Source organism: Diadema setosum, chromosome 11 (genome assembly GCF_964275005.1).
Source record: "Diadema setosum chromosome 11, eeDiaSeto1, whole genome shotgun sequence".
NCBI lineage: Eukaryota > Metazoa > Echinodermata > Echinoidea > Diadematoida > Diadematidae > Diadema > Diadema setosum.
The window spans coordinates 37,599,667-37,622,337 of record NC_092695.1 but is presented as its reverse complement, the minus strand read 5'-3'; the positions used below and the strand labels follow the sequence as shown (position 1 = coordinate 37,622,337).

At 38.5% G+C, this 22,671-nt stretch overlaps 3 protein-coding genes across 3 annotated transcripts in view; 2 read left to right on the top strand and 1 right to left on the bottom strand.

Moving 5' to 3' along the window:
• Positions 1 to 9,242, top strand: part of LOC140234890 (UDP-glucuronosyltransferase 2C1-like) — a 146,313-nt gene extending 137,071 nt beyond the window's left edge. Inside the window, exons 4-5 of the mRNA XM_072314932.1 lie at positions 6,154 to 6,373; positions 8,846 to 9,242. Of these exons, the coding sequence (XP_072171033.1) occupies positions 6,154 to 6,373; positions 8,846 to 9,242 (617 nt within the window). The remainder of the gene's footprint in view (positions 1 to 6,153; positions 6,374 to 8,845) is intronic.
• Positions 1 to 22,671, top strand: part of LOC140235513 (microsomal glutathione S-transferase 2-like) — a 245,675-nt gene that overhangs the window by 104,924 nt on the left and 118,080 nt on the right. The gene's annotated exons all lie outside the window — the stretch shown is intronic.
• LOC140235475 (UDP-glucuronosyltransferase 2C1-like) overlaps positions 1 to 22,671 on the bottom strand; it is a 214,040-nt gene that overhangs the window by 157,627 nt on the left and 33,742 nt on the right. The window lies entirely within an intron of this gene.

Here is a 22,671-nt window from a genome sequence, read left to right as displayed (position 1 = left end):
GTCCACACGCATGCGTACAAAAACCAACTTGTACATTGATAGTCTTTGCTCAAGTGACACAATTGGCAATTTCGACGCGTTAGGGTTACGGGGAAAAAATCGCATTCCTGTGGTTTTGTTTTGAAACCTTTACCAAATATCTTTCAAAGTTCGACAAGAAGTGCACCTATAGCTGTTCTAGGCAAAAACCGAACCCCTTCAAAAGCTGCCTGTCCTGCGCTCGATTTTCCCCCGTAACCCTATCGCGTTCGGCTTTGCGGTCTGCTGACACTACTGGTACTCCTGTGGTTTTTGTTCACCGTCTGCTGACACTACTGGTATTCCTGTGGTTTTGTTTTGAAACCTTTACCAAATATCTTTCAAAGTTCGACGAGAAGTGCACCTAGCTGTTTTATGATTTAGAAGCACAAGAGAGAAGAATTCAGCTGCTTATTTTTGTTCAAATTAATTTCTTTTTTTTATTGATTTTCAAAAACAAATCATACATAACATTAAAACAATCAAAGCAAAAAATAAAAATAAAAATAAAAATAAAACAAAACAAAACAAAACAAAACAAAAAAAAAGCAGCCATACCAAGTATTTCACAAATAGCAGTTGTCACCCATTTTCACAAATCATCTTAAAACAAAATAATGTAGGATTACGAGAGATGTCCCAAGCAAACCGCCGATAAGCCCGCGAACACGCCAGCCGGACCGCCGCTCAATCCACCAGCACCAATTCGGGCCCCTGGCAGACTCCATTCTTTATTCGAGTGTTACATTTTTAGTTAAACATGACAAATCATCCACCCACAGTTACGATACTCTCTACTCCATTTTGTATATTGATTATTGTGTGTGGGTATGCATGTTTGCGTAAGTGTATGAAGAAAGAAGGGTCAAATTAATTTCATTGTAAACATGGGCCAGTGGTGTCAGCAGACGGTGAACAAAACCACAGGAATACTAGTAGTGTCAGCAGATTGCAAAGCCGAACGCGATGGCGATGGCACCGATTAAGTATTATGTGAAGTGGAAACACACACACACGCACACACACACAACCCCGTTGTTATGTTTGAAAGGCGGCGTGCCATTCTCATATTCGAATCTGATTCTGTGATTACCAGACGACCATGACAGTACGTCTAACGAAGTCCACGCGCATGCGTACAAAAACCAACTTGTACATTGATAGTCTTTGCCCAAGTGACACAATTGGCAATTTCGACGCCTTAGGGTTACGGGGAAAAAAATCGCGGCCCGGCGATGAGGCCAAAGCTTTTGAATTCGTAACGGTCATCGAAGCACTGCGGAGCGAAGGGCAAAAAATCTCGAAAGTTATACCCTCGTATCTTCCTTATTTTACCACCAAATCCCTCGAAACTTCACACATATATCTAATATGGATACATCATTCGTCATATGATTTGTGGACGAAAATGCTGTTGTATCTTTCGAGATATGTGTATTTTTCTGTTTGAGTCGATACGTGGGAAAGGGTTACGATTTTTTTCCCGACGTCTGCGCCGGTATGAATATGCATTTGATTGACATATTGCTAGTCTGTATACACCAGACTCACTACCTGCGAAATTTCGTGTTTGCGCAATTAGTAGTTAGGTGAAAATAAGAGCAAAAAGACAACAGAATTTAAGAGAAAACACTGGACATGCACAACTAGATCATCCTCATGCGCATGCGTTCTCTACTGGTCAGCGCACGCTTAGCCAATCAGCGGTGTCAGGTTCGGCGCACGGCCACAGGGTTCGGTTTTCGGTCCACAGGGTAGTGAGTGGGCGAGAGACGAACCTTTCAATGTGCTTCCAATACATTGGACTGCGTACTGCTTACGCTATGGATTTTACGTGGGTCACAAGTGACAGTGATCTCGATTTTTTTTTCCCGACATAACCGTGCGCCAAATGATAACAGAAAAGATTTTATGAACACAGCATGGATATACTACCATAGTCATATACCGAAGTTTCATTTCTGGGCAATGAAGGAAAATGTGAGAAAATAACACTTCTTCAAATTCATGAAATTCTTCCGTCGAGATGTTTTCATTGCAACCGATTGACAAATTGCCCTACATCGACGTAAATAAGCACTGAATTGATCAGTGTTTTTAGTAGTAGCCATGATAAAAATCATGGGCGTACATACTCGAGCAGGATTCGAACCTACGACCTCCTGATCACCGGACAGGCGTCACCTCCACTAGACCAACGAGCTTTCGCCCGACAGCAAGTGTTGGTTCTAATCCTTATAGCATGCAGGGGGTACTGCGTAATTATTCAAATTCGTGAAATTCTTCCGTCGAGATGTTTTCATTGCAACTGATTGACATATTGCCCTACATGCTATAAGGATTAGAACCAACACTTGCTGTCGGGCGAAAGCTCGGTGATCTAGTGGAGATGACGCCTGTCCGGTGATCAGGAGGTCGTAGGTTCGAATACTGCTCGAGTATGTTCGCCTATGATTTTTTTATCATGGCTACTACTAAAGCACTGATCAATTCAGTGCTTATTTACGTCGATGTAGGTCAATTTGTCATCAGTTGCAAAATAACACTTGTTTAGAGACCAAATTTTCTGTTTTGGAAGCTAAGTTTCGACGTTATTTTCACAGGTTTATCCTCAATAAGACCCAAAATAACTAACATTGCGAGCTACATAACAGTTTCTTCTTCAATTTGCTGTATAGATTTTATCATTCGATGGCTTCTGAGGTGAGATATTGTGATTGTCCTGCAACACTTCTCCAGCGGTTTTGCGTACACAAACTGTTTACTTTATGCAAATGAGGCTTCGAGTTCATATGCCTTTGGCGAGTTAATTGCATCGTACCGCCGCGCCTGTACTATTTATCCCTTTTTTTTTATATCTTTTAGCATGTATGATTAAATTATTGGACCCCATGCACGGAAGAGTAGAATAATCATAATAATGAATCTGAAATGGACAATCCATCCATTTTGTAATCTTTGTTTGATTCACGTGTATGATTTATGTATTGCTTTGTGTATTGTATAATGTGAAATGTCCACACGTATGCGTACAAAAACCAACTTGTACATTGATAGTCTTTGCTCAAGTGACACAATTGGCAATTTCGACGCGTTAGGGTTACGGGGAAAAAATCGCATTCCTGTGGTTTTGTTTTGAAACCTTTACCAAATATCTTTCAAAGTTCGACAAGAAGTGCACATATAGCTGTTCTAGGCAAAAACCGAACCCCTTCAAAAGCTGCCTGTCCTGCGCTCGATTTTCCCCCGTAACCCTATCGCGTTCGGCTTTGCGGTCTGCTGACACTAATGGTACTCCTGTGGTTTTTGTTAACCGTCTGCTGACACTACTGGTATTCCTGTGGTTTTGTTTTGAAACCTTTACCAAATATCTTTCAAAGTTCGACGAGAAGTGCACCTAGCTGTTTTATGATTTAGAAGCACAAGAGAGAAGAATTCAGCTGCTTATTTTTGTTCAAATTAATTTCTTTTTTTTTATTGATTTTCAAAAACAAATCATACATAACATTAAAACAATCAAAGCAAAAAATAAAAATAAAAATAAAAATAAAACAAAACAAAACAAAACAAAACAAAAAAAGCAGCCATACCAAGTATTTCACAAATAGCAGTTGTCACCCATTTTCACAAATCATCTTAAAACAAAATAATGTAGGATTACGAGAGATGTCCCAAGCAAACCGCCGATAAGCCCGCGAACACGCCAGCCGGACCGCCGCTCAATCCACCAGCACCAGTTCGGGCCCCTGGCAGACTCCATTCTTTATTCGAGTGTTACATTTTTAGTTAAACATGACAAATCATCCACCCACAGTTACGATACTCTCTACTCCATTTTGTATATTGATTATTGTGTGTGGGTATACATGTTTGCGTAAGTGTATGAAGAAAGAAGGGTCAAATTAATTTCATTGTAAACATGGGCCAGTGGTGTCAGCAGACGGTGAACAAAACCACAGGAATACCAGTAGTGTCAGCAGATTGCAAAGCCGAACGCGATGGCGATGGCACCGATTAAGTATTATGTGAAGTGGAAACACACACACACGCACACACACACAACCCCGTTGTTATGTTTGAAAGGCGGCGTGCCATTCTCATATTCGAATCTGATTCTGTGATTAGCAGACGACCATGACAGTACGTCTAACGAAGTCCACGCGCATGCGTACAAAAACCAACTTGTACATTGATAGTCTTTGCCCAAGTGACACAATTGGCAATTTCGACGCCTTAGGGTTACGGGGAAAAAAAAATCGCGGCCCGGCGATGAGGCCAAAGCTTTTGAATTCGTAACGGTCATCGAAGCACTGCGGAGCGAAGGGCAAAAAATCTCGAAAGTTATACCCTCGTATCTTCCTTATTTTACCACCAAATCCCTCGAAACTTCACACATATATCTAATATGGATACATCATTCGTCATATGATTTGTGGACGAAAATGCTGTTGTATCTTTCGAGATATGTGTATTTTTCTGTTTGAGTCGACCGTACGTGGGAAAGGGTTACGATTTTTTTTCCCGACGTCTGCGCCGGTATGAATATGCATTTGATTGACATATTGCTAGTCTGTATACACCAGACTCACTACCTGCGAAGTTTCGTGTTTGCGCAATTAGTAGTTAGGTGAAAATAAGAGCAAAAAGACAACAGAATTTAAGAGAAAACACTGGACATGCACAACTAGATCATCCTCATGCGCATGCGTTCTCTACTGGTCAGCGCACGCTTAGCCAATCAGCGGTGTCAGGTTCGGCGCACGGCCACAGGGTTCGGTTTTCGGTCCACAGGGTAGTGAGTGGGCGAGAGACGAACCTTTCAATGTGCTTCCAATACATTGGACTGCGTACTGCTTACGCTATGGATTTTACGTGGGTCACAAGTGACAGTGATCTCGATTTTTTTTCCCGACATAACCGTGCGCCAAATGATAACAGAAAAGATTTTATGAACACAGCATGGATATACTACCATAGTCATATACCGAAGTTTCATTTCTGGGCAATGAAGGAAAATGTGAGAAAATAACACTTCTTCAAATTCATGAAATTCTTCCGTCGAGATGTTTTCATTGCAACCGATTGACAAATTGCCCTACATCGACGTAAATAAGCACTGAATTGATCAGTGTTTTTAGTAGTAGCCATGATAAAAATCATGGGCGTACATACTCGAGCAGGATTCGAACCTACGACCTCCTGATCACCGGACAGGCGTCACCTCCACTAGACCAACGAGCTTTCGCCCGACAGCAAGTGTTGGTTCTAATCTTTATAGCATGCAGGGGGTACTGCGTAATTATTCAAATTCGTGAAATTCTTCCGTCGAGATGTTTTCATTGCAACTGATTGACATATTGCCCTACATGCTATAAGGATTAGAACCAACACTTGCTGTCGGGCGAAAGCTCGGTGATCTAGTGGAGATGACGCCTGTCCGGTGATCAGGAGGTCGTAGGTTCGAATACTGCTCGAGTATGTTCGCCTATGATTTTTTTATCATGGCTACTACTAAAGCACTGATCAATTCAGTGCTTATTTACGTCGATGTAGGTCAATTTGTCATCAGTTGCAAAATAACACTTGTTTAGAGACCAAATTTTCTGTTTTGGAAGCTAAGTTTCGACGTTATTTTCACAGGTTTATCCTCAATAAGACCCAAAATAACTAACATTGCGAGCTACATAACAGTTTCTTCTTCAATTTGCTGTATAGATTTTATCATTCGATGGCTTCTGAGGTGAGATATTGTGATTGTCCTGCAACACTTCTCCAGCGGTTTTGCGTACACAAACTGTTTACTTTATGCAAATGAGGCTTCGAGTTCATATGCCTTTGGCGAGTTAATTGCACCGTACCGCCGCGCCTGTACTATTTATCCTTTTTTTTTATATATCTTTTAGCATGTATGATTAAATTATTGGACCCCATGCACGGAAGAGTAGAATAATCATAATAATGAATCTGAAATGGACAATCCATCCATTTTGTAATCTTTGTTTGATTCACGTGTATGATTTATGTATTGCTTTGTGTATTGTATAATGTGAAATGGATATTATAAACGCAGAAAAAATGAGGAAAAAGAAACAAATAGCATTGTGCTGATGTTGTGTGATGTGAATTATATTAAAGGACACTCAAGTCTAAAGGCGCTTGTCTTTCACGGCGGCAACAACGGCATGTACGAAGCCCTCTACCACGGTGTCCCAATGGTGGTCATGCCGCTGATCTACGATCACCCCGACGTGGCCGCGCGCGTGGTCGATCGCGGGATGGGCGTCGTCGTCGACTTCTTCTCCTTCACCATCGTAGATCTGACTGTCGCCATACACCAAGTAATAACAGATCCGCGGTGAGCAAAATATTATGCTTTAATACGAAATATACACATCAAGGTCAAGTTGGTATTAATATTCATTTCTTTTTTTTTCTTTATTGCGAATCTTTGTTCAGAGTGGCCTGATCAGGAAGAAACAAAGTACATGTAACATAGAATATACAAACATCATGGTATGCATTCAGAATAAAATAAAATGGTAAAATCATGCAAATCAAAACGAACTACGTTATTTGTAATGGTGATATGATTGCAAAACGAACCACACAGAACCGTAAACATTTTGTCTTTCATGTGACCCCAATTCAGACACGTGGTTGACCGGAAGCTGTTTATCAATCTGTTTTCACGAAAAATTCTTATCATCAGTCAATAATCACTTATGCAATTGAGATAAAGGTGATGCCATATAATGACTACTGACATAAATATATTAAATAAAATGACTACTTTGCTTGTCCTTTTTGAGTGACCGAAATATGTGCCTACAATGTACCCTCAAATACAGATCAAATACCCTATACATACATGACATAGTTTTTAAATCCTGGTCCGAAGGCAGTGTACCATTGACGTCGCAAAGTGTTTATGGATTCCAAATTTACTTGTATAATTATGTGTTCGTCATGATGCACCGTTCGTGCGTAAATAACCATGACATTAGACTTTAAGGGGACATTCCAGACGATTTTCATAATTTCACATAATGTAGTACATAAGTCGACAACTCCATGTATAGATTTGTGGAATTTATTGTGGTTCTTGAGCAGAGAAACAATACTTTGAAAAACCTTAAACAAATCACACTGAACAAGGATGATGACATAGGAGGTTCACATATTTCAGAAATGTAGCAGTGTAATTCCATTGATAATACCGCTTGCTTGCGAGTTCACCTGTGTATAATCTATGCATGCCTTCTTCTTTTGTTCTGCTTTCTTGAGCCCCAACTCATGCATTGTTATGGTGACTCTGCCATGTCAACATCCTTGTTCATTGCAATTTGTTCTAAATTTTAAAAATATTATTCTTCATCTTAATTATCACAAATTCTGAAACTCTGTCCTCAGTATAACTAATTTATAGTTGTTCAAATGTAAAAATCTGAAAATCATCCGGAGGTCTCCTTCAACTAATTTCTGCCGAATAATCAAAAGCTCGTGTACGTTACATGTGACAAAAAACCAGATGGCATGTCAAACACTCGGAGCAGATACCATGAAATTTTATCTATAATATTGTCTAATTTCCACCATCGAATCAACAACGAATTCCATCAGAAAAGGGATTTTAGTCCTTACTAAAGTCTTGATGTTTCAATGTTGTATTTGATGTACTTCATGCATTTGGAAATAGAAGAATGGACATGCAATAGATCGGTTATGCCTTTAAATTAGGGACCTAATAACGTATGTATACAGTAGTAAATAGTTTGAAAGTTGGATTAGGAGAGAATTGTGTTATGTGATATGGCCATTCGCTTTTAAGTAGCTATAAATCGTTCATTTGATGTGTGAGGGCATCGCTACCAAGTTACCACAATTTTAAAGTATACATACTGAACCTTGCACATTGCACGTGCACAAAACAAAGCAACCGTCTTCAATGGCATAATTGCAAGTACGATGAAGGACATCGCAATGATCAGAAACGCTCCACTTCATTTTAGCTCCACATTAAAAACATCACAACATCGCAGTTTCAAGTAACAGTGTAAAGAGGTTTATAATGGGGACGTATAAAAGCTCATTATACTTGGTGCAGAAAGGTCCAAGAGTAAAAGCCACAAGACTACGGATTGTCACAACTTACAATATATAACATATCGAAAATGCCAACGATATACACACACAATGAAGAGGAAAAGAAGGAAATAGAGTGAAGCGTTTGTAGAGTAGACGCGACTTTTTAAGTTGTATTTGCCACATGGAGCAAATTCAATGCTGGGGCAAAAAAAAAAAAGGAAAGAAGCAAAACAAAGCGTTAACCTCCATGGTTTTTATCTATAGACGACATGATTGATGGGCGCTGATTTAAACACAGCTGGTTTCACTGTCTCGTGATAATCACTTCACTTTAGTTTCTGTTGGCAGATTTCCACCTCGTCTCCTTATGAATGCACGTTATACATATATGGGTAAATTTACAATACTGGGCTTTGAAAAGGCAATGATTTTTATTGCGTGTAATTTTCTTTGATTTTGTGTAGGCCTCCATATTTTCTAAAATGTAAATACAGATATCAAACAGTCAGTGTAAACGAATATCCCCCGCCTTGAATGGACTATATAGGGTTATGAAAAACCAATCAAAATGGATTGAATAAAATTATGGTTATAAACATCCAAAGCTATAGATTGCTTTAACATTTATCAACATGTCTTATTTAATGCATCAATTTATGGATTTTCTTCCTTTCCATCTTGACTTGTCGATTTCTCTTTATCTACCAATCCCCACATTAATCATTTCATCCATTGTGTATAGCTATCGGGAGAATACTCAGCGAGTGTCGGCCATCTTCAAGGCTCACCCTCAACCGCCGCTCGAGCGGGCGGCGTTCTGGATCGAGCACGTGCTGAAGTACGGCGGCGACTACCTCCGCTCGTCGCGCACCGACCTCTACATATGGCAGGTGTACTCGCTCGACGTCTACGCCTTCCTTCTCCTCCTCGTCTACCTCTCCTATCGCGTTCTAAAATTCTGCGTGGTGCGACGATATCACAGGGGCCTTCTAGCTGCCATCTTTGCCTGCTTGAAGATACCGTTGAGATGCATTTGCCCGCTGCGTCTTCGCAAGGTAATCGGCAACCACATCAGCTGGCCCGTAGCGAGGGGTCTGTGGAAAAGAAGCTCATCCAGTACTGATAACATCAAAGTTTAGATATTGAACAAAACTGCCGAACTCTCAAGTAGTATACATTATCACTTCATGTTTCTTGTGTGCTTTAGGTTCAGATTTCCACGCAGTAAAGCACATTCAAACACGGTTTAAGAGGATTACTAATAACAGAATGCAAAGAAATTATTACTATGCAAAAAAAAAAAAATGCATGATACAACTTCTTATCATTTCTAGATTGTTAAACATGTGTTCGCAAAGTGTTAAATATGACATTGCAGTCAACGATAATATAAGTAATGAGAAATACTCTTTTTGAAACTCAGTAGTTGTAATAGAAGGCACAACATCTAGTATATTTCAGTTCACAGTATTTTCCTTCATTACTATGTGGTACTGATTTTGTGTAATTATGAAATGAAATGAACAAAATAAGTAGACATCTAGATAGAAATATGAATAGAGAGAGATAGAGATGGGTATATGAATAGACATAGATAGATAGACATAGATTATAGAGTATGCGTATCGTAGGTCGGTGTGTATGTGTATGTTTGTGTATATGCTTTTCTCCACCTTTTGTATTAATGAATCTTGACATACTGTGTTCTTGTCAAAAATCAGGCCCACGAATTTCCGTACTAACGTCAGAAACATGTTTATTTTATTTTATTCTATTTCAACATATTTTGACAGGATAACAAGATCAGCAAGTGAATGCTGTTTTACATCAAGGTCCTGTACAATCCAACTATATAAATATAAAAATCATGTTACATAATAAGCATAAAAACCACTACAAACAGGCAATCAGAGCTGAAAGGAGCAATACGTCTAGTTGAAATCAGTAGTAACCAGAATACTGTATGATAAAAGGATATATTAAAACAGCGAATAAAATGATGCAAGATTATATATACTCAATCAAACCATTTGGTGTACAAAAGGAATTTAAAAACTCTGCCAGTAAGGACTTGAATCAACAAGCCCACGATCATAAAAAGCAGATAGAAATTCCATGTAAAAATCTACACTAATAAATAGATTACATGCAATCTGGCAGTCATGCCCATTAAACCTAAACAGTTGAATGCTTGTATACCCATAACACACATTCAAGGACTCACGCACACATACTTTGCACAAGGCAAGTTTTGGTAATACAGTGTGACAAAAAAAAACATTAATATGATACATATTATGTAAAAACAGGGCGTTTGATAAAATCAGTGAAGATACATTTTCTTATATAACTTTTGATTTCTTTAAAACATTTGGTAGTGACTTCCATACCTTTCCCCCTGCATATCTAAAGCAGCTTTTAAAACACTCTACATTCGGTTTAAGTGGTACCACATTCAAAGAATCAGCTGCTCTTGTATAGCTTGAACACCTTGTCATTATGATATTGTGTAATGAAACAACTGCTCGTAATGAAAGGTTGAAAATAACATAGAGCAATTCAGAGTATGAATATATTCGAAATTACTTCACAACTTGTGGTTATTGTTTTCTTGTGAGGAACCTATGAGAAATAAATGATATCTTTGTAGATGCAAGCCCTCAAGAGTCTAAGAGAGAGAGAAAATAAGAGAGAGAGAGAAATCTGAACAGAGAGAGTAAACGGAACATTTATTAATATAGACACAGAACGCGCGCGCGCGAACACACACACACACACACAAAACAAATACAAACACAAACATGGACACACATAAACATACGCACACACAGGCACACACACATGAGAAACGTTAGATGATAATCTCAGAAAGACCACGATAAAGATGTAGACATAAATAAGTGATGTCTTTGAAGGCAAAAGTATAAAACGAGTAACGCTCATGGAGAGACAAAAATGAAAGCAGATTGTTTAATTTTCAGATCATAGACATCTCTGCTACCAATAAATCATGTTAATGATGTAATCATCAAATTAACACGACATTTTTACGCCTCCTTTACTTCTGGAATAGTTGATAGATTGTAGTAGAAAAAACAGTCCCGTATTGTCGCAGAAAGGAAGCGGATGGTCATGAAAAAAACTGATCGCCTAAAAGGTAGAAAGAAAAAGAAAAACACTAACCCTCATCGTCGGTCAGCATGTCATGTACAACTTGGTTCAGTTTCCTCTGCTTAAAACATAATGGATAGTGGTCACCAGATTTTTTGAAGTTTAAAACATAATGGATCATTATCATGAAAGATATCAGCCTACTCTAGCCCTTCCCACGGTCACAATAATCATGGCCAAAATCACTTTAAGAGGTGTCATTTATGGCACTTCTGTTTAAAGACACAATAGCATGGGATTCATGGGCTAGATAGGTGACCAGACTGCCAGACTCATTCGCTGCTCACCAGGGTACCTTTGAAAACCACATATAGCAGCCATCAACGAAATTATGCATTCAAGCTCATAGGTAAAGGTCGACTCAAATCGAGATCCTTCGTCTGTGTGTGTACTCTATACAATAATAGTGATCAATGAGAAAGCTGTACACAATTCGTCACGGGCATTCTCGAATATGTCCGAACGGGGCCACCTTCCCAACCTTTATCAACATACACGTTGAGGTGATCAAGTTCAACATGATGTTCACATTACTATGATCGATGTTATTTTCTTTACCGACAGATTTTTATTTTCTTTATCGACAGATGTATATCAGTATTAGGCGAGTAAACGATTTTTCTGTGTGTTCAGGGTTTTTATCAGAGTTCAACCACGCGAACTTCATTTGGCTTGGAATTGGACAGAATTCTAACCACTAGAGTTTCACTTTTCTGTTTCGATTAATTTTAATTTTTTTAATCACTGTGTTCAGTTTGCACCATGCTCTGACCACGTACCTCACAGATCTTCATCTGAGATCAGTTTTTTTTTTCGTTACATTTTCAATCAGAGCATGAAGCAGGGTTACAGCAACTCACATGGTCTTCATCACCACCATCACAATCAGTTTCAGTTTCAGTCTACTGTATTTCATTTCTTTACTTGTATGGATGAATCATGTGACAAATTAACAATAAAGTTTCCATCAAACATTATATATACATCATATCGTAAAAAAAGAACTTACAGCAATAAAATATGAATTCATATGCTATATACAGTGCGAGAAGATAAAGCAGTCACCTGACGTAGATATTTTATATATATATATATATATATATATATATATATATATATATATATATATATATATATATAATAAGTGCGAGAAGATGAAACGTTCAACGGTCGTTGCCAGAAGATATTTAATATATATATCCTGTTTGTGTATGTTTGGGTGTGTGTGTGTGTGTGTGTGTGTGTGTGTGATACTTGACTGAGATATCGGGTGCACGTCAAGCGAACTCGACACCCACGCCGAGTCATCATAAAGTCCACGAGTTCGACACAAGGCAAGCTAGCCCCATGAGTTGACACCAAGCAAAAAAGGCCAACGAGTTCGACACATTAGGCCCCAATGACGAATTCCCGTGAACTATTGAGGCGCGAGGGCATTTCCTGCGTTTTGTTTCTACTGTCACAGTCAGATAAATGCTGAAAAGATATTAACCTATTCTGTTTTATACAACACCTAAATAGGTCCTTGTCATTTGATTGGTTGTTTGATATTTGTCATAACACCTGGGGGCATTTCATGAAGCATTTTGTCCGACAGACTTGTCGGACAAATTTGCTTTCAGTCAATCAGATGCAAGGATTTCAGTAGCTTATAACAGATTGTCATAAAAAAAATATATGACAAAATGCTTCATGAAAAGCCCCCCCCCCCCCCATGGATCCTTGTCATTTAATTGGTTGTTTGCTGCTGATCATTCGTCCCACCTTAATATTACGTCATCTTTCGTGCAATTCTGGCTCCATTTACAGCATAATCACAAATTGAAGATGAGCATGATGTTATTTAATTAACGGTCGTGATTTGAAGACGGAAAGGACATAGGAAATAATGGGAGACCAAGAAATATTGGGATTTTCATAGTAAATAATATAGAACGACACATATTAGGCACAACGTCAAGTGTCACAATGGAGTTTTGTTGGAATAGGCAACTTTTTTGATATACAGTTGGTGTTGCACTTTAAAGGTTAAAAGCCGGAAAGGGAGTTAAACTTGAATGTTTTGTACTCTGCTAGTGCGATTGATGGTGCAATGTGATTATACGCGTAATTGTCTGCCTATAGACAATTCGAAAATAGCGGTCCAGCTGAAAGCGGGCTTTTAGTCATTAGGTAAACTAAACAATCTCAATTTCAAACTTAGAGGAAATATGACCATAGTTGTTGAACTATACAGCGTATGATTAGCAGGAAATCACAAACAGGAAGCGGAAATACTTGTACAGTGTATTTCGAATGAGCATCATGAGGAAACATCACGTTCTGTGTATAACTTTAATTTGTTTTCACTTGATTTGGCGTTCACTCGCTGTACAGCTTGAAGCCGACTTTTAATCCTTGTGTAAATTAAAGGGATGGTATAGTATTGGTGGAGATGAGGATTATTGGGCTTCAACGTTTTGCGAGATACCAAGAAACCACTTAAGAAATAGTACAGAGCATACCATTCTATGATGAAGTCAAAGTTTATTACACTAGATGAAAATCGGTTTTAGAATGGTTGAGACATCCAAAAACAAAGTAAAAAGAAGCGGTCCTAATAAAGAGTGGGTCCCACCTTTTATTTTAGACTGTGTACTTCTATTAATAGTTTCCACGTGATTTGGTGTTCACTCGCTGTAATGAGCCTTTGGTGGCAGACTGTTATTATCAATGGCACAAGTATGTCACATCGTAATAGTGCAATGGGGGTCATCCCACGAGCCCATAAGCCAGTTCGGGGTTCCACTTTGAGCATGAGCAGAAAAAGGTCATCTGTACCCGCAGAGCATGTTGGTTTTTTATTCACCGAGATAAGCATCTGTGATGTAATGATTATTCAAGTGATCATTATGAGTGGTGCTTGCCAGCACATCCACCTGACAGCAAAAGTGGTATTTGACAATATCAATAGAAAAAGATTGTTGATGCATTCAATGCAAAATAATGAAATGGATGCTTTCCAAAGTGCTAATTGATGGATCATGCTGGTCACCTGGTCTACGCAAGTTCATTCTTTGTTTGAACATGACTGATGAATTCCATAAATTGTTGCGTGGGGTAAGCTGAAATACCTTCTCTCGCTTGAAAACTCGTGGAGTGCCTAATCAACTGAGAAAGAAGAAAGGTCATTTGTACCGATGTGCCCATCCCATGAGCTAACCCCGAACTGGCTTATTAGCACACGATACGGCCCATGAGCTTGACACTCGGCAAATAAGGCCTATGCGTCCGACAGTAGGCAAACGATACCCATGAGTCCGGCACTAGGGAAAAAAAAGCCCATGAGTCCGACACTTGCTAGCCTTTAAACAAGGCGACTCGCTCTGCGTGCCCCCGTATAGCGCGTTTACCCCACAAACCTGTTGGCCGGCGAGTGGAGCGAGCCGCCTTTATCCACTCGTTCAGGGATGTGTACTTTTGTCGTTGTTGTTGCTTTATATTCTTTGACAAATTTGCGTACAAATTTGACGCAGAAAATACACACGGCACCAAGGCAAGCCTCGTTAATATTAAGTAACTATTCTTATTCTACTTAATATTAACGAGGCTTGCCTTGGTGCCGTGTGTATTTTCTGCGTCAAATTTGTACGCAAATTTGTCAAAGAATATAAAGCAACAACAACGACAAAAGTACATATCCCTGAACGAGTGGATAAAGGCGGCTCGCTCCACTCGCCGGCCAACAGGTTTGTGGGGTAAACGCGCTATACGGGGGCACGCAGAGCGAGTTGCCTTGTTTAAAGGCTAGACACTTGCCAGAACAGGCCCACGAGACTGGTACTGCGTACATTAAGCCCCGTGATGTGATGAGCGTCGGACCCGTGGGCCTTGTTTGGCTAGTATCAGAACCATTGGCCTTTTTTTTTTTTTTTTTTTTTTTTTTTTTTTTTTTTTTTGCTTTTTTGCCTAGTGTCGACCTCGTGGGCTGTATGAGTGTCGGACTCGTGACGTGATTCCAGTAAGACAGGCCCACGAGCGAGAAACTACAGGCAAATAAGGCCTATAGCGTCTAGCGCGTGGACCGTATAGTAGTTCATGGACCTATTTTAATTGATGTCGAGCTCCTGGGCCTTGTTTATTTCGTGTCTTGCTCGTGGGCTACATGACTTATAAAAAACTGTATAACTCGTTGGGTATATGGGGAATTAGCTCGTGACGTGTACACTTTAAAGATGGGGGTAACTCGTGCATGTTTTCAATCTTTTGGTACACTCCCGGTTCGGAGAGACGCGGTTAAAAATATGGCTGATTGGTGAGACAGATATTGAAGCTACCGGATTAAAGGGCCGTTCACACTGGAGCGGTTTTGCGGCAGCGGCAGCGGTTTGCCGCTGAACTCTGCCGCAGCGGCGCGCTGTTCACACTGGAGCGGTCTGCCGCGCGTAATATGCAAATCAAATTGTTCCCCTTGGCACCTGCAGTTTACTAGTAATCAATTACATAATATGCACATGTATACTGTGAATACATCCCCTGGGTCTGAGAATTAACAAAATCCCTTTTCCAAAATGAAACACACAATCAAGGAAATCAAGGATTCGTAACATGCAAGAAGACTTTTGGGCAATCAGTACTGGAATCTCAGCTTTTCAACTTTTTGCTTAAAATACAAACAAAAACAACACTTTCAACACGGACTGTTCAATGAAACTGCAAAATATTCCTTGTGTTACTGATACTAAATTGTATGCACGCAGAAATTATTGCATCGGACGACTGTCGTATTATACATTGTACTGAGACGGCCGTACATAAAAGGTGTACATCCAACAACTCAATACCTCAAATATAATATGCGAAGGTGACATTTTATGTGTTTTGGGTTTTTGTCTTTTGTTTTGTTTTGTTTTGTTTTTATAACAAATTACTCAGCATCCTAAGTAATATCTCATCTTACTTCGTGTTGATATGATAGACTACATTTTTTGTTTCTGGTGTCGGCAAAGTAGTCAACCGTATGAAAGATGAGCTCTTAAAAAAAAAAAACAAACAAAAAAAACCCTAGCAACTTAGACCCCGTTTACAGTGCGGGGCCGAGTCCGGCCTCAATTGCGCGGCCGAGCCTCGCAATTTTGTCCGTTTACACTGCTGGGCTCGGCCGCGCTTTTGATTCAAACCTTTCAATATTTTGTCGTAGTGGCGCTCTGCTTGTAAACAAACGCAATTTGGTATTGTCTGGTTTTCAGACCCTTTGCCAAATGAATTCCGTGGCGACGAAGTCGCCGTTCGGGCAAAGGCCTTTGCCGAAGGAAAAAATCCTTTGCAGGACAAAACCACCTTAAACTATACTAGTTTTCGACGTTGAGGGGGTTAATATCCTGAATAGCGAAAGATACAGGCAGAGGGTTCGGAAGCCAGACTAAAATTGGCCGCGCAATTGGCCGCGCATTTGGCCCAGTTTGCGTTTACTTTGGTGTCAAAGATAGTAGAGATAACAAAGAGAGTCACTGGGGAAAATCTCTTTGAGAGATAATAAGATACGAAGGCGCGCGATAACAATGGACACAAAATGGCTACCCTACATGACGATAAACAAGAGAGCTAAGTACAAACTCAGTACACCTAGGAACATCATTCATTTCCAAAGGTAGTGGTATCTTTGTTGTCTTAAAAAGATTCAAAAATTATAGTCGTAGCTTCTTTTTTTTTTCGATTAAGGGGATTATTTTGAAGAACGAGATTTTAGAGTAATAAGGATTATTTCGTGGAGGTAAAAAATTGGCAACAACATGATCTCACAATCAAAAACGCTTGATAAACAACAACAACATCTGCAAAGACAGCGCGTCTCAGGCAAAGACACACATCACCTGAGACGCGCTGTCCCTGAAGCCGCTGCTGGGGTCCGTTTCATGAAGCTATCACATAAAAGCTATCACATAAATCTTAGAATGGCCAAGCCGCTCTTAAGCTAGGAGAGACTTTCACAGAGAAGTAAAAACCATTTCACGAAGTCTCTCCTAAGCTATGAGAGACTTTAATTTTTTCAATCGTCATGTTCGAGGGTAATACTAATTAACATATCATTAGCATATCATTAATGTATTCTCCCTATTGTGTTACATGCGGTGAGCACTCGCTACATAGACATAGCACGTATACACACAGTGTAGTACAGCGCAGAGGTAACAGATCTACGACGGAGGCAAGATCCTGAAGGCTAAGTTGCATTCTACACCGCTACCAGTACATATTTCTATTAGTGAGTATATTTAAAGCTGTCTGCAATTAAAAAGTAATGCATGTGGATTCATAATGTGATATTATTTGGATATATTTTTGTTCGAATCTTCTACAATTCTCCAAGGGCTAGCTAGATGTAGATCTAATCTTACCGGTAGTAGCGTTATCACAATAGTCCCATGTAGGCACATCGCCGTTTGTTTGAATGACCAAATGGCCAGCTGAGTTAGGTAGTTTGTTAATGTTAGCATGGTAGGGTCTAGGGCTACTACAACTTCTACAAGTAATAGTGAAATGTTTGTGGGTTGATTTTTAGCGTGCAGATATTTCATGAGAGCAATTGCCCGATTTGTTCATGTATGGGTGAATTGCAGGTAACTTAAGGCGTGAATAGTGAAGGGATCGAAGAAGAAACCGGAAATTTCATAAGTAAAGAATTGGTCTGCATTTTATTGTTAATATTATATTTTTGAAGACGTGTCTAACATTGAATAATTACACTGTCACTAGCTGTGTGGATAGTATTCAGAAGTGATACAAATTTTCTGTTTTGTGTCAAATCGACAGGAAAGATCTGGGTTTTTTTTTCAGTCTAGAAAATCTCAGGTTATTTTGTCCAACAGAATTATGGGCCTAGCCTAAGCCTAATGTTTTTTAGTTTAGGCCCTAACGTGAACTTATAGCGTTAGCATTTACACTACAGAGAACCAGCTGTACGTTACCTGTGTCATTGTTACGTTTACAAGTCCTAATGTTACTATCTAACGTTACTAATATAGGTCTACAACAAAAACTTGTAAAATACTAGGGGTTAGGGGTTATAACTGCGACCAGCCCGAACGCGAAGCACTGTGTACTGGTACAACTAACAGGGAGTGCCCTGGGGTTAGGGCCGGTAGTACTATCTGGAGAGTCCGACAGTGGTTAGACTAACTAGATCAAGTACGGTAGTAATAGTAGGGCCTAGTAGTAGTACGTAGATCCAGGTCTACACAGAATATGAATTGGAAACCATGGTTCAGATCTTGGTTCAGACTTGAAAGCTATCTTCAACAATTCTAAGTGCATACAGCACTGTAATCGCAATGCATGTGTCACAATAAGATAGAGAATGATGTTTACCTAAATTCATTGGCATGGAACCTCTAGAAGTCTACTGCTATACTACCAGATGTCTATAGATCTAGAATCCAGTGGTATAGTGATCCTGAGTAGCACCTACTGACCTAGATACTACTTAACCAGTGTATACCAAAAGTATAACCAGACTAGACCCTTTGCCTTGATATTCTTAAACATATTATCATTAACATAAGTAGGCCTATCACTCATCAGTAAGGAAGTTAATAGGTCTTCTTAATAGTGCTATCTATCTAGGCAGTTAGTAGATTCTATAGGTCCATACTCCGATGCTAATACCGCTTACACAACTTCTTTTAGCAATTTAACTGATGATGATGACATGACAACAGTTGATGATCAGAGTCAGACTGTGGCTGCATCTCAGGCTGTAACTGTGATCAACCCGAATGTGAAGCCACAGTACAGCTGGTCCTACCAGATCTTAGGTAGATGTAGACCTTGCAACATGGATGCCTAGCGACAAGATCTAGAACCTCAAGAAGTCATAATACCCTAAACTATAGGCTTACACATGTTGAATTGAGACAACTCAAATACTAGTAGTATGTCTTTTAATCATCCCCCCCCCCAAAAAAAAATAATAATATAAGATCCTTTATATATTTAAACTGCAAAAACATGTGAACTGATTTCAAATTTCATGCAGATTCTAGATGTAACCAATATTTGTTTTTCCATATTTGTATTTCTTTTTTCTTTCATATAGATTCTCAAGGCATGGAGCTTGCCGAGGGTGATGCAGACAGGTTGAATGCAACATATGATAGTTTTTACGGCTGTAAATATATATAAATATATATATATATATATATATATGAATTTAATCTTTCAAAATCAATGTATAACAGTGAAACCCCGTTATAACGAGGTCCGTGGGACCGCCAATATTGCCTCGTTATAACCGGTTCCTCGTTATAACCGTACGCACTAAAAACAAAGAAAACATAAGCATGGAGTCACATATACCAAGCAATCAAACTTATGAGCAGTCTTTGTGTTGTTATTACACAAGTAAATGGATCATTATTATTGAGAAAGGATAAAAAGGAATCATTTGTGAGTTGATACCAAAAGAATTTAAAAAAAAAAAGAAGGGGTTGAAAACGCGTTCTTTGTTTTTCTTCTGAAAAATCTCTTCGCGTGTGTTGTGCATGCCTTCTCGAAAAGTGCACGGCAGGGTTGAATTCGTAATCCTTTCTACACGTATCTCTTCCTCGTGTATTGAACCATTCTGAAAGAATGAAAATATCATTTGTGAAACACAGTATAAAATTTTAATAAACAAAATCGCATTGTATTAAAAACATGTGTTACTTTTTTTCTGAACATGGGTGCAAGCAGAGTAACATGCATTATTATACTTATTTTACGCTGTGTGCGCCCAGCGGGATCGCGATGATTACATTATTAATTATTTAGGCTGTATTCCATGATGTTTGCACCAGCAGGGGTTGAAAATGCATTTTGTATTTTTCTCCCCAAAATCTCTTCGCATTTTGTACATGTGTCCTTGAAAGGTACACGACATGGTTGAATTCGTGATCCTTTTTACGACTATCTCTTCCTCATTATAACGGACCATTCTGAAAGAATGAAATTATTCATTTGTAAAATACTGTGTGAAATAATATGAACATCACGATGATTTCATTAATTATTTCGGCTGTAATCTTTTACGTAGTATACACATCAATGTTTCACAACCAGCAAAACAACTGGAAGTCGGAACTAACATGGAAAGGATTATGATTTTGCAGAGGTTGTGCTTTCTAATATACAAATAGGTTAGGAGAGTCCATCTGAATTGAGTTGTACATCATTTTAAATCTTAGAGTCTGCTCTTTCAGAAAGAGGATTGAGCTTTTAACTTTTTGGAAGATACTAAGAAACCACTAATGAAGTGCTACAGAGCATACCATTCTCAGAGGAATTCAAAGTTCATTTGATGAAAATCGATTTTGAAATGGCTGAGACATCCGAAAACAAAGTAAAACAAAGTAAAAGCGATTCTAATGAAAGGTTGGTTCCACCTTTTATTAGGAATCGCTTTATTTTGCATATTTCAGCCATTTCAAAACCAATTTCATCAAGTAAACATTGAATTCTTCTTGGAATTATGTGCCCTTTCATATTTCAGAAGAGGTTTCTCATTATATCACACACACAAAAAAAATCTGAAACCAGGTCTCAACCAAAACTACACCATCCCTTTAACCAGAAATCCATGTTTGGTGACTTTTTTGTGACTTTTTGGGGGTTTTGTGATGCAGAGTCACAATTGCAGTGTTAGATATGAAGCTACAATCAGACTATTGCAGTTTGACTGCTGAACTTCACTCAGAGTTTTGTCATAGATGAGTCCATTAGTGATGGCATAAGTGCTTTGCCAGGCATTAACAAAACCAGAAATGAGACAAATCCCCCTTAGAAGAAAAGAGAAACAAATGCATTGCAAAACAAAACAGAACAGCTAAGCATGCAAAAAAGTCGGTGAAAAGCAAACGGGTGAATCGAAGCACACTAAAAAAAATAAATAAATAAATAAAAAAAGATAAAAAAAAACCGAAAAGAAGATTTATAGTAAAGTGGAAGAAACCATTTTAAAATGGACAAATGCAAATCTCTGTCAGCACATAACAGTCTGATTTCTGATTGCTTTGATGAATAAAAGCTATTGTGTAGCAGACAAGGTCAATATTATTAGTACTATTATCATAATTAGTATTCTGATGTAGGGAACCTCAGAGTGCAAAAACAGTGGATTGCAACACATATCATTGTATGCTTACCAAATATTTGCAATGATAGAATTGCTTTAAGTTTAGCTGCTTTCACAATTTGATTAATAAACCATGAAAATATTTCAAATGATTATGAAAGATGTGTTGAGGTATAAGTGATCCAAACATAAATACATCAGTGAACGTTGCAGTGCATTATTTTTGTTATTGTTTCCAGGCGTGTGACGGCAAACTTTATGTAACCAAGTTAGAAAATTATATCTATGCGGGCAATTATAATTTGATCAGAAAGATATAATTAAGAATAACTTATTATGTAGAAATGAAGTAGAGTGTAATACCAGAAAATACTGTGAGTGATAATAATTTCACAAAGACTCTTACCAGTATCATCATTGTGGTTATGATAATTGTGCTGTGATTATGACGATATTGAATAATGAAATACATGTTTTCAAGATCAGATTTTCCAATGAATCAGGCAACCAGAATATGAAAATTTGACAGCAACAACTGTTTCAATAGTTTCTGCAGTTACATAATCTGTCACATGACATGTAGTTAAATTGTGTAGAACTAATATTAACCCTAAAAGCCCAAGTGGGGGGGGGGGGGCACATTGTGCCCCCCTACCAGATTTTCATTCGCCACTCCTTCGCCCTTTATCCAATTTTAACCCAATTTGGTGACTTTTCCTAAAATCTTATTCCGAACGTTTTGATATATAATTTAGCTATATTTGATATTGCTGGTTGCCATGGCAACCATAAACTGACAACCATCTCAGTCAGATTTTTGCGTATTTTTCTATTCCAATTCAAATTTACAATAATATTATTATAATGTATGAAATGGGCGTTTCTTGGCTGAAATTTGCTGAAGAAGCAGAATGTGAAGTAATTATGGCCTTGAAATGTTTTTCCTATTATTTCCTTTGTTTTTCTGTGCCAACAGCATAAAACAATAGATATAATAGAGATGCTTGAAAATAACAGTATTTTCCAAAGATTGACGTTCTATTTTGTGTCATTTTGATTCCTTCACCCAAGTTATACCTCTAATATCATTTATTTATCACATTATCAATCTGCAAACTTAAAATTCCAATATTATGGGAATATGAAATATGATTATTATGCATGTACCTATCCCAAACAATACATCATAGGTCTCATAATGTATTTCTTTATTTTGTTATGAATAGCGCCCCCATGTGGTGACCTTGAGAAATTTCAACCATAACAAATAATCAGCTTTGACTTGCACATCATTTGTGGCAAATATGAAA